We start from the raw sequence: 10501 nt of genomic DNA, 5'->3' as shown, positions 1-10501 counted from the left end.
GTGTGTGTCTGTGGGGGGCATGTTATGTGTCGTGTGTGTGTCTGTGGGGGGCATGTTATGTGTCGTGTGTGTGTCTGTGGGGGGCACGGTGTGTCGTGTGTGTGTCTGTGGGGGGCACGGTGTGTCCTGTGTGTGTCTGTGTGGGGGCACGGTGTGTCCTGTGTGTGTCCGTGTGGGGCATGTTATGTGTCCTGTGTGTGTCTGGGGGGGGCACGGTGTGTCGTGTGTGTGTCTGTGGGGGGCATGTTAGTATGTTAGTGCAGTCACCCATGGAGGTTAGAAGAGGGCTGCTGACTAGTACTGGAGTCACAGGTGGTTGTATATGAGTATGTTTACATATGAACAAGCACACACATACATTAAAACAAATATGTTTAAAGAATAAAATACTATGCCCATGATTTTCCCGCAGATTCATAGACAGGGCACATAGAAATCATTTTCCTTAACAGACTTTTGACACCTTGTAAGTCATGGGGTGTCTGCAACCCCCAAGTTCACTTGCTAAGTAGTAACTGAAGTAATAGTGCCTATCTCAGTGGGTCGCTGGACGAATTAATGGAGAAAATGAAGGTGTGCACCCCACACATGAGTGGTCTTGGGGAACCTGGTGAAATGATCTGGCTTCTTCGTCCCACCTTGAAATAAAAATAATGCCATGGTGAATTCTTAGGCATTGGATAATCAGAATAAAAGTTTTATGATTATTTTATTTAAAGCCATGGACCCACACAACCAAATTGGCCCGTCTTCTTCCCCATGCCTTCATGGGCGTTGGGGTTGGAGTTAGAGGTAGCAGTGTGCCTCACGCCGTAATTCTAGATAGTCCTCCTGCCTAGAGACAATGCTGACTCAATCCACAACCTCACTTGAGTGGTCTCCACCCGGAGACGGTTTTCCCTTTCATGCCACTGTGGAGGTGCTTCCGTCTTTTCTCCAGGTGGTGTGTGTGCTGCCTGACAACAGCAAGCAAAGATACGAGGAGATAAAAACGTTTCTGTGCGTTGAGAAGCCAGTCCCCAGCCAGTGTGTTGTAGCATCGACCCTGAATAATGAAAGGAATCTCACTACTATAGTCACCAAGATTGCTCAGCAGATGAACTGCAAGATGGGAGGTGCCCTCTGGAAGGTGGACACAGGGGTATGTAGGGTTCTGTCTCTGGAAGATGGGCACAGGCGTATGCAGGGTCCTTCCTCTGGAAGGTGGGCACAGGTGTATGCAGGGTCCTGTCTCTGGAAGGTGGGCACAGGTGTATGCAGGGTCCTGTCTCTGGAAGGTGGGCACAGGTGTATGCAGGGTCCTGTCTCTGGAAGGTGGGCACGGGCGTGTGCAGGGTCCTGTCTCTGGAAGGTGGACATGGGCATATGCAGGGTCCTGTCTCTAGAAGGTGGACATGGGCGTGTACAGGGTCCTATCTCTGGAAGGTGGGCATGGGCGTGTGTAGGGTCCTGTCTCTGGAAGGTGGACATGAGTGTATGTGGGGTTTTGTCTCCTGAGTTAACATATTTGTAGTGAAACTCAAGTGTGTACCCTTTCATTTAGTTTTAGCTTTTTCTTATTTTGTTCTAACCCAACTTACTATCTCTTGTACAAAAACTAAAAATCAAGATGGAGAAGACGATGTTCATTGGAATTGATTGTTTCCATGATACTGTGAACCGGCAGAAGTCAGTCGCAGCATTCGTGGCCAGCACCAAGGAAGACTTAACCATGTGAGTGAGCCCCAGAGGCAGACTCTGTGCTAGCAGCCTCCAGAAGCGTATGGAAGGAGGAACGGGCTCCTCTCTCTAGACCTTCTTAACACTGCAACCCTCTAATGCAGTTCCTTGTGTTGTAGTGACCCCCAACCATAAAATTATTTTCATTGCTATTTCATAACTGCAGTTTTGCTTGATATCATAATGTAAATATCTGAGATGCAGGATGTGGGATATGTGGTCCCTGTGAAAGGGCTGTCTGCCCCCTCATGGTATCATGACCCCAGGCTGGAAACCACTGCTCTAGCCAGACTGACCTTCCCAGCTCGCCCTCTGGATGGTGTAACTGGAGACTGCACTCATGTTTCCTGGCAGCCTGAACCCAAATAATCACACAGAAACCATATTAGTTACCACACTGTTTGGCCAATGGCTCAGGCATGTTCCTAGCTATTTCTTATATATTTTTTTTTCTGTTTTTTTTTTTGAGACGGGGTTTCTCTGTAGCTTTGGAGCCTGTCCTGGAACTAGCTCCTGTAGACCAGGCTGGCCTCGAACTCAGAGATCCACCTGCCTCAGCTGAGATTAAAGGTGTGTGCCACCACTGCCTTAGTTCTTATATCTTAAATTAACCCATTTCTATTAATCTGTGTATCACCACGAGGCTGTGGCCTACCAGTGAGGTTCTGGAGTCTTTCTCCTTTGACAACTATATGGCATCTGCCTGACTCCGCCTTCTTTCTCCCAGCATTCAGTTTAGTTTTCCCACCTAGCTCTATTCTGCCCTGCCATAGACCAAAGTGGCTTCTTTATTAACCAATGGCAATAAGACATATTCATAGCATACAGAGGCAAATACCACTTCATCTCCCCTTTGCTGTCTAAATAAAAAGGAAGGTTTTAACTTTAACATAGTAAAATTACACAAAACAGGTATCAAGAAAGAATTACAGTTACAATATTTCTTTGAGTCTAAAGCTTCATATCTAATTTGTTTTCATAACTAAGGAACACTATAATTATAATCTAGTTTTCATCTCCATCAAAGACCTCAGAAGAATATAATATTGTCCACTTAAACAGAAAGTGCATTGTAAGCAACTTCCAAAACTCTAGAATTGACAGAGACATTTTGCTTCCTGACAGTCATCCAGAGTTCTATAATGTTGGGGCATCCATCTTCAGCCTATAGGCCCATGATATCTGGCAGACTTTTCCATGAAGCAGAAAATTTGAAAGAATGTTTTGCCTATATTGGCAGTTTGTCAGTCACTTTCTTCTGTGTCCTGCGGAATGTCTGGCAGACTCTCATGAAGCAGGAACCCTGAAGGACTGTCCCACCTTCTTTAGGGAACTTCTTCAGCTGTCACTTTTCTGTGCATCTTGCATGTCCAGTTCATATAGCATATGATCAAGCAGTCTAGCCAAGAGCAATTTCTTGCCCAAATGGCTAGCTGAAGCCCAAATGTCACACTGAAGGCAAATTCCATGAGTTTCTTCAATGCCCATCAACTTCTGTGAAGCAATTGGTGCTTCCCGAAGCAGGCATGACTTACTGTCAAGAAAAGTCTCAGTTCTATAAAATCATTTAAATGCCACATTCTGTAGGTCTTTGAAGTGTTGAAGATTACTAATATACTGAAATATATCTCTATTTCTAGAAAACCTAACATAATTAAAAGTTTATTATAGATGACTATCCATTAATCTGTTAACTATATATCACATTTTTTAAATGAGCTGCAAACACAATACTTTAAACAGGAGCAGAAATACATATACACAGTGTAACAAAATTGACCTTAAATATGTATCAGTAGACCAAGATTCATACTAATGCAAAGTATTCATTTCTATATCACATCCCCCTCTAAATGAAAATGTTTATGAGCAATCATTCTGGGAATTTGGGCATAGCTTTCTCCAAACTCCTTCCTGTTATTTGTTGGGCAAAGTATTTTTAGGGTTCATGGAGACCTTTTGGGGGTCTTGCCCCATCAGACCACATTAGCCTGGAAGGAATCCACAAGTTTCCATCCTCTGATAAAACAAAAGCAGAACATCTCTTCTAAAGTAACATATCCTTAGACCCCAATTTGGATGTGCATATGCTGTTTTAACTTAGCAGCCTGTACAACGAAATGTCTCTCTGTAGTTAGCTCATTCACAGTCACAAAATTCAAAGAAAATATAATAATATACATAATCCACACTCTTTGCATATTTTCCATCTCTACTTGGCTTTTTTTTAAACCTTATTTTATTATCTTTATTCCTCTAATCTTTGACTGTACTCTTTCTTCTCTCTCTCTTAAGGCCATATACATTATCCAACAATGTGACCCATTTAGAGGTCTTTTGATTTGTTTTGTCTGCATCTGTCTTTACTGAGTATCTGGAATCCTTTTCTGACCAGGAGTGCTTCTAAGAATGCTAAGCAGAGTGGCTAGGACTAATGCTGCAACTTTGCTTGTTGGCTCTGCCCAGTCCAACTTGGAGGTGGTATGTTCACCGCCAGCTCTGGGACCACCAGGTGGGAGCTGTGCTCACCACTCAGTTCTGGGAAGCAGTTGGCCCATGCTGCTATCAAGCAACTTGCAGCATTCTGCCCACAATCTATATTCAAGTGCTCCATAGCAGGACCTCCCCAAAGAGCCAGAGCCATTTGTGCCACCAGCACAAACCAGGAAGCTGTCTCTTAAAGGAACCACATAGTTTTTGCTGCTAATGCTGAATCAGAAGCCTTTTCTTAAAGGAGCCATGCCTCTGCTCACGACCAGAAAAGTCTATCTGAAAATGTGTGGCTGCCAAGGAGCCCCAATTGACTCCCCATTTTTTGTGAGTCTAGAAGCCCTCTTTTTTTTTTAAGGTCTTATGTGGATCCATGCCAGACGGTGGGTACCATTTGTAAATGGGAGACTGTGGTTGGTCTCCCAGCTCTCCAGACCCAAATCCACAGAAACTATATTAATCACAACACTGACCAACAGCTCAGGCGTGTTCCTAGCTAGTGCTTTTATATTAAATTAACCTGTTTCTATTAATCTGTGTATCACCATGAGGCTGTGTCCTACTGCTAAGGTTCCAGCAGCTTTCTCCTTCAGTAGCTATATGGCATCTGCCTGACTCCGCCTTCTTTCTCCCTGCATTCAGTTTAGTTTTCCCGCCTAGCTCTATTCTGCCCTGTCATAGGTCAAATTAACTTCTTTATTAACCAGTGAAAATAACACATTCACAGCACACAGAGGGAATCCCTTATCAGGAAGGATCCCTTTATTTTCTTTACTATCCACCAGAAACACTAGGAGCTGTGCCAGGTCTGTTGGCATAGCCCTGTAGACCCATACACAGGTGACCAAAGCGGGAAGGTAGACAGTCCAAGACCAGCTTTAGCCATGTGACATGATCATTGCTTCAAACAATAAAACCTGTCAACTGAGAGCGGGATCTCCTGCTGTCTGTTTAGGAGTGGGAAGTTGGCACCCCCATGGCTGGTGCCATGCGCTATAGTTCTTGATTTCAAACCAATAATGTTCTTTTGTTCTGAGGTATCTTTGGAATCAGAAAATAATGTGCTATGGGGGGGTAGTTGTTGATGTGTTTAGTGGATGTGCTCATATATGTGTGTGCATGCGTGCTCATGAATGTCGAGGTTGGATGTTGACAGTCTTCTTCCATTACTCTTCATGTTATTTTTAAAGCAGTGTCTCTCATTAACCCTGGAGCTCATTGACTGGGTTGGCTGGTCGGTGAACTCCAGGAACCATCCTGTCTCCACTGCCCCAGCACTTGGATTATAAGCAGGTTTTATCATGCCTGGCTTCTTATGTGGGTACTAGGGACCTGAACTCAGTTCCTTGCCCTTTCATGGCAAGCACTTGACCAACTATACTATCTCATCAGCCCCAGAATGGGTGTTTCTGAGCTTGTCCTATGTCCAGATTTAGGGAATATGGCAGTAAAAATGTCAAACCAGAAATGTCGATTCTGTCCTGAGGTACTAATTACCCATCAAGTGACTGATAAGAAACAAATCTATCGTGTGACACCCCAGGGCCAGATGTGTTTACTCCCAGGAAGGGAATAGAAGCAAAGCCATGGATGACTTGATGGCTACGGAAGTTGTTACAGCGGCTGTGGGTATTGAGAGACAAGCTGCTCTGTCCTACGGCACAGTTAATGTTTTCAAGCTGTGTGTGTGTTCAACTCCCGCCCACCAAATGGCCCGACAGCATGCAAGATCCTTCACTGAATCTTGTTTCTGATGGTGATATTGACTGGGGAAGAGGTGGTTGTGAATTAATTCAGAATCCAAGTGGCAAAATAAGGTTTCTGATTGGTCAACTTCTCTGTAAACAGGTGGCACTCCCAGTGTCTCTTTCAGGATACAGCAGAGGAGATTGTCAATGATCTGCAGAGCTGTCTGCAAGGTTAGTGCCTGAGGAGGCTGGTGAACTTAACTCCCTGCCAGCATTCTCGACAATTGGGCATGCTGTCCCCACAGGTCACTGGTTATGATTGAAAATGTTTCCATGTGTGTGCATGCATGTGCATATGAAGGCATGCATGCAAAGGCATGCATATATACAATGAAGGCCAGAAGACAATCTTGGCTGTCATTCTTTAGGCACCATCCACTTGGCTTTTGGGGGACGGTCGGTTACTGACCTGGAGCTCATGGTTAGGGTAGGCTGGCTGGCCAGGGAGCTCCAGGGCTCTGTCCTTCTCCACCTGCCCAGCTCTAGGATTTACAAAGACACCCCATCATGTCTGACAGTTTTACATGGGTTCTGGGGACCAAACTCATATCATTACTGACTGAGCTGTCTCCCTAGCCTGTGTGTATCGTTGGTGGGGAGATGGTAGGGTAAGGATGGGGACAGGGACGTCTGTCCACCTAGCAGTGACTACAGTGGACTCAGGCCAGTGACACTGGCCATCAGCTCACCGGGCAGAGTCTCTCTGCCTTATACTTGTCTATCTCGGGACTTCAGGGAGATAAATGTTAAGAAACCTTGGGCTATCCTGAGATTGTAGATAGTGAAACTGCAGGAAGCTAAGGCTCTTAGAAGATCAATCTAGAAGGTGTTAGAGTAACAGAAAGCTGGCCCTCCTGGTTGCAGTGTGTTCATGTACCTTCTCCCACTCCCATTCAGCTGCCCTGAATTCCTGGGTCGCAAACGAAAAGCAGAAACCCCAGAGCGTGGTGGTATATCGGGATGGAGTTGGGGATGGCCAGCTACAGGCCCTGCTGGAAAAGGAGGTTAGGCAGTTCCGGAAGTTCTTCACTTCTAGGTGGGTGTGAACCCCGTGAGTAGATCGGGCATACTTTGGATTTGGAGGAAAATCTGTTCTGCAACCAACACAGTGAAAGGAACTTGGTACAATGTGGGTTTAGTGCAGAAAACAAATGCCCCTCATGCTTTTTGTCTTTTCTCATGGAGCCAGAAGATTGTTTGTCCCCTCCATAGATTTCCCTCCTGTTGCCTTTCATGTTGTGCTCATCTGCCATCGTCTCCTCCTTCATCACTACCCTCTTCCCTTCTCATTCTTTTCCCTTTTCCACCTTGCTTCCTCTCCTCCTCCCTCTCCTCCTCCATTTTCTCCTCTATTTCCTCCTTTCTCTCCTCCTTCCTCCCTCTCCTCTTCTTCCCTCTCCTTCTTCCTCTCTATCCTTCCTTCTCCCTTCCTTCTCCCTTCCTTCCTTCCTTCCTTCCTTCCTTCCTTCCTTCCTTCCTTCCTTCCTTCCTTCCTTCCTCCCTTTTCCCCTCTACTTCACCTTGGTCTTTCTCTTGTTTTTCCTTTTCCTCTTGCAGTACTGGGCACAAGAGCCTCATACCCAAACTTTTGATCCTCCTGCCTTGGTCCCCCTAGTGGGTAGGAGCCCGGGCCTGCACCACCATGCCGGTTTCCATTCCAGGATTGGTGTGGGAACACTCACTCCTTTTAGAGATTATGGCTGTCCATGCATAGGCATTTCCCTCCTCTGATCTAGACAGCCTGCTCTGCTGTGTTCTCTGTCCTCATCCGAGAGGTCTGTTGCCCAGGACAGCTGCAAAATGCCCCTGAGGTTGTGTGGAAGGAACCTTTCCCCTCTGTGGGGGACTGTGAGTGGATGCTGCTGCCTGAGTGGGAGCCCCACTGTGTGGGGGAGGGGATCCCACAGCCTTGAGCTCCCTCTGATTTGGCCTCATCTATGACGTTCCCCACAGAATGACCCTTGTCCTCTTTTTTAAAGCATCAAGCTAACATTCATCGTGGTGAAGAAACGGATCAACACCAGGTTTTTTGTTGAAAATGGAGATAAAGTTACGAATCCGCCTTCAGGGACTGTTGTTGACCAAGTAGTGACCAGGAAAGAGTGGTAAGCCAGCTCTCCACTGACTTCAGCAGACTCAATTCTTCACAATTCTTCACTTAGTAGCTGCCCTTACTTTGCCCCCTGCTCCTCCACTCCCTGCCCCTTGCTCCCCTCCCCCCCCCCCCCCCGCTGATTTCTGATGTATCTGAACAAGCAGTGTTACTATTGCTTTGACAAAACACCAGGACCAAAAAGCAAGCTGGGGAGGAAAGGGTTTATCTGGTTTACATTTCCACATTGCTGTTCCATCACCAAAGGAAGTCAGGACAGGAAGGGCAGGAACCTGAGGGCAGCAGCTGATGCAGAGGCCATGGAGGGGAAACTGCTTACTGCTTCCTCTTCATGGCTCGCTCAAGTTATTTTCTTATAGAACCCAGGACCACCAGCCCAGGGGTGGCACCTACCACAATGGGCTGGGCCCTCCCCATCAATCACCAATTAAGAAATAGCCCTATAGGGGCTGGAGAGATGGCTCAGTGGTTAAGAGCATTGCCTGCTCTTCCAAAGGTCCTGAGTTCAATTCCCTGCAACCACATGGTGGCTCACAACCATCTGTAATGAGGTCTGGTGCCCTCTTCTGGCCTGCAGACATACACAAGACAGAATATTGTATACATAATAAATAAATAAATAAATAAATAAATAAATAAATAAATAAATAAATATTTAAAAAAAAAAGAAATAGCCCTATAGGCTTGCCCACAGCCTAATCTTATGGAGGCATTTTCTCGGTTGAGGTGCCCTCCTGATGACTCCAGCTTAAGCAGTCTTTACCGGGGGATTCTTTGAGAAATCATGTTTGGTCTTGGGGTCACTTGAGTTTCTTAATCCAATTTTTGTGTCTATTACCAAATAGTGGTTAGTTTTTATGTGACCCTCGAGCCATTTTAATTATTAATCTAGAAGCAACAGTTGTGCATGTATGGACAGTTTGAAATCATGGATAAATGTGATATGGAGGGCCAGTCAGATGAGATGGCTCCATGGGTAAAGTCACTTAGTCACCAAGCCTGATGAGTTTGGTCCCGGGATCCGTGTGGTAGGAAAGCATTACTTTCTGTAGCAGCTCTGTGTCTGCCATTTGGAGTTTGAGCACATTCTGAATAATCTTAGGGAACGGTGAGAATCTTGGTCTCCACATCCACATCAAATTATAGGTGAGATGTGTTTCAAAAGACACATGACCATTTGAAATGTGCTGGCTTTGAGGCATCAGCAGGTGGTGTGTGTGTTGTGTCTGTATCTGTATGTGTCTCTCTGGGGGCAGGAGCGGATGCCGAGATCACGGAGTGCTGCTTACTGGCTTGCCCGCACACTAATTTGGTGGGGAACTTTTCTCCATCGATATCCTCTCTTCCTGAACGGTTAGATTGTGTCTTCCTCATCACTCTCCCACTCGACTGTTGGCCACAGGGTCTCTCAGTGCACTTGGCTGGCCAGAAAGCCCCAGGGATCCTCCTGTCTCCATCTCCTCAGTGCTGGGGTTCAGACGTGTCCTCTGACGCATGCCCAGCTTTTGTTTTGTGTTCTTCCAATGTGTGTGCTGTGGACCTGCACTCAGTCCTAACCCTAAGACATTTTCTTATCAGCTGTAACCCCATGGGCATTACTGTGTCAACAGCTTGCCCATTCCTCTTCATGAATTTTCTTCATCAAATTGTGTTTCACCAGATACACGGATTTCTAAGCTTAAAGGCATAAGTGGACTCCCATAGTTTAGAAGCTGAACGCTTTAGCTTCTGATTCAAACTTTTCCTTTACTTCTAAAGTAAGCTGATGTCCGTCCGTGCCCTCTGCTCTCTCAGGTATGACTTCTATATTGTGAGTCAGACTTCCAACAGTGGCACCGTCACCCCCACTCATTATAATGTCATCTATGACACGAAGGGCCTGACTCCGAACCAGGTTCAATGCTTGACCTACAGACTCTGCCACATGTACTACAATCTGCCGGTAAGCCCTGTGCATGTGTTTCAAAATTAGTTTTCATTTTGTTTTTAAAAACGGCAATTTTGAACAATCTATGAAAATGTCAACTTGGAGAAAGCCCCTGCAATGTTTGAGCTGATGAAAGGTTTAGCCGAAGTCTTTTGTTTCCTTCCTCCCGAAGGGTATCATCCGAGTCCCTGCTCCATGCCACTACGCACACAAGCTGGCTTACTTCGTGGGGAAGAGCATCCACCAGACGCCAGCATCATCGCTGTCAGGCTGTCTTTATTACCTTTAGCTGCACAGGAAGCAGTGACATCAAAACCCGCAGCTGACACATTTTTTTTTCTTACATTTTTTTCTTTTCCAAGCTGGGTGTTTTCCCCCTGCCCTGCCCCCAACAGTTTATTTCTTTAAGACCTGAATAGAAACAGCACCGTGAGCTAGGAATGGGAGATTCTCTAACTAGCACTTTGATGGGGATGGAAGGGCATATGCGGGGGAGGAGGGTCA

General features: G+C 45.9%; 1 protein-coding gene across 1 annotated transcript in view; it reads left to right on the top strand.

Moving 5' to 3' along the window:
* The window catches only part of Piwil3 (piwi like RNA-mediated gene silencing 3), a 29506-nt gene extending 19220 nt beyond the window's left edge, over nucleotides 1-10286 (top strand). The window contains exons 11-17 of the mRNA XM_050121130.1: nucleotides 941-1150; nucleotides 1619-1713; nucleotides 6058-6128; nucleotides 6855-6993; nucleotides 7937-8062; nucleotides 9865-10012; nucleotides 10170-10286. Coding sequence (XP_049977087.1) covers nucleotides 941-1150; nucleotides 1619-1713; nucleotides 6058-6128; nucleotides 6855-6993; nucleotides 7937-8062; nucleotides 9865-10012; nucleotides 10170-10286 — 906 coding nt within the window. The remainder of the gene's footprint in view (nucleotides 1-940; nucleotides 1151-1618; nucleotides 1714-6057; nucleotides 6129-6854; nucleotides 6994-7936; nucleotides 8063-9864; nucleotides 10013-10169) is intronic.
* The last annotated feature ends 215 nt before the right edge of the window (nucleotides 10287-10501 follow it).

This window comes from Alexandromys fortis, unplaced genomic scaffold (assembly GCF_014885135.2).
Source record: "Alexandromys fortis isolate MF-2015 unplaced genomic scaffold, M_Fortis_MF-2015_v1.1 scaffold_197, whole genome shotgun sequence".
Taxonomy (NCBI): domain Eukaryota; kingdom Metazoa; phylum Chordata; class Mammalia; order Rodentia; family Cricetidae; genus Alexandromys; species Alexandromys fortis.
Note: the sequence above shows the minus strand (reverse complement) of the source record. Positions and strands in the feature narration are given on the sequence as shown.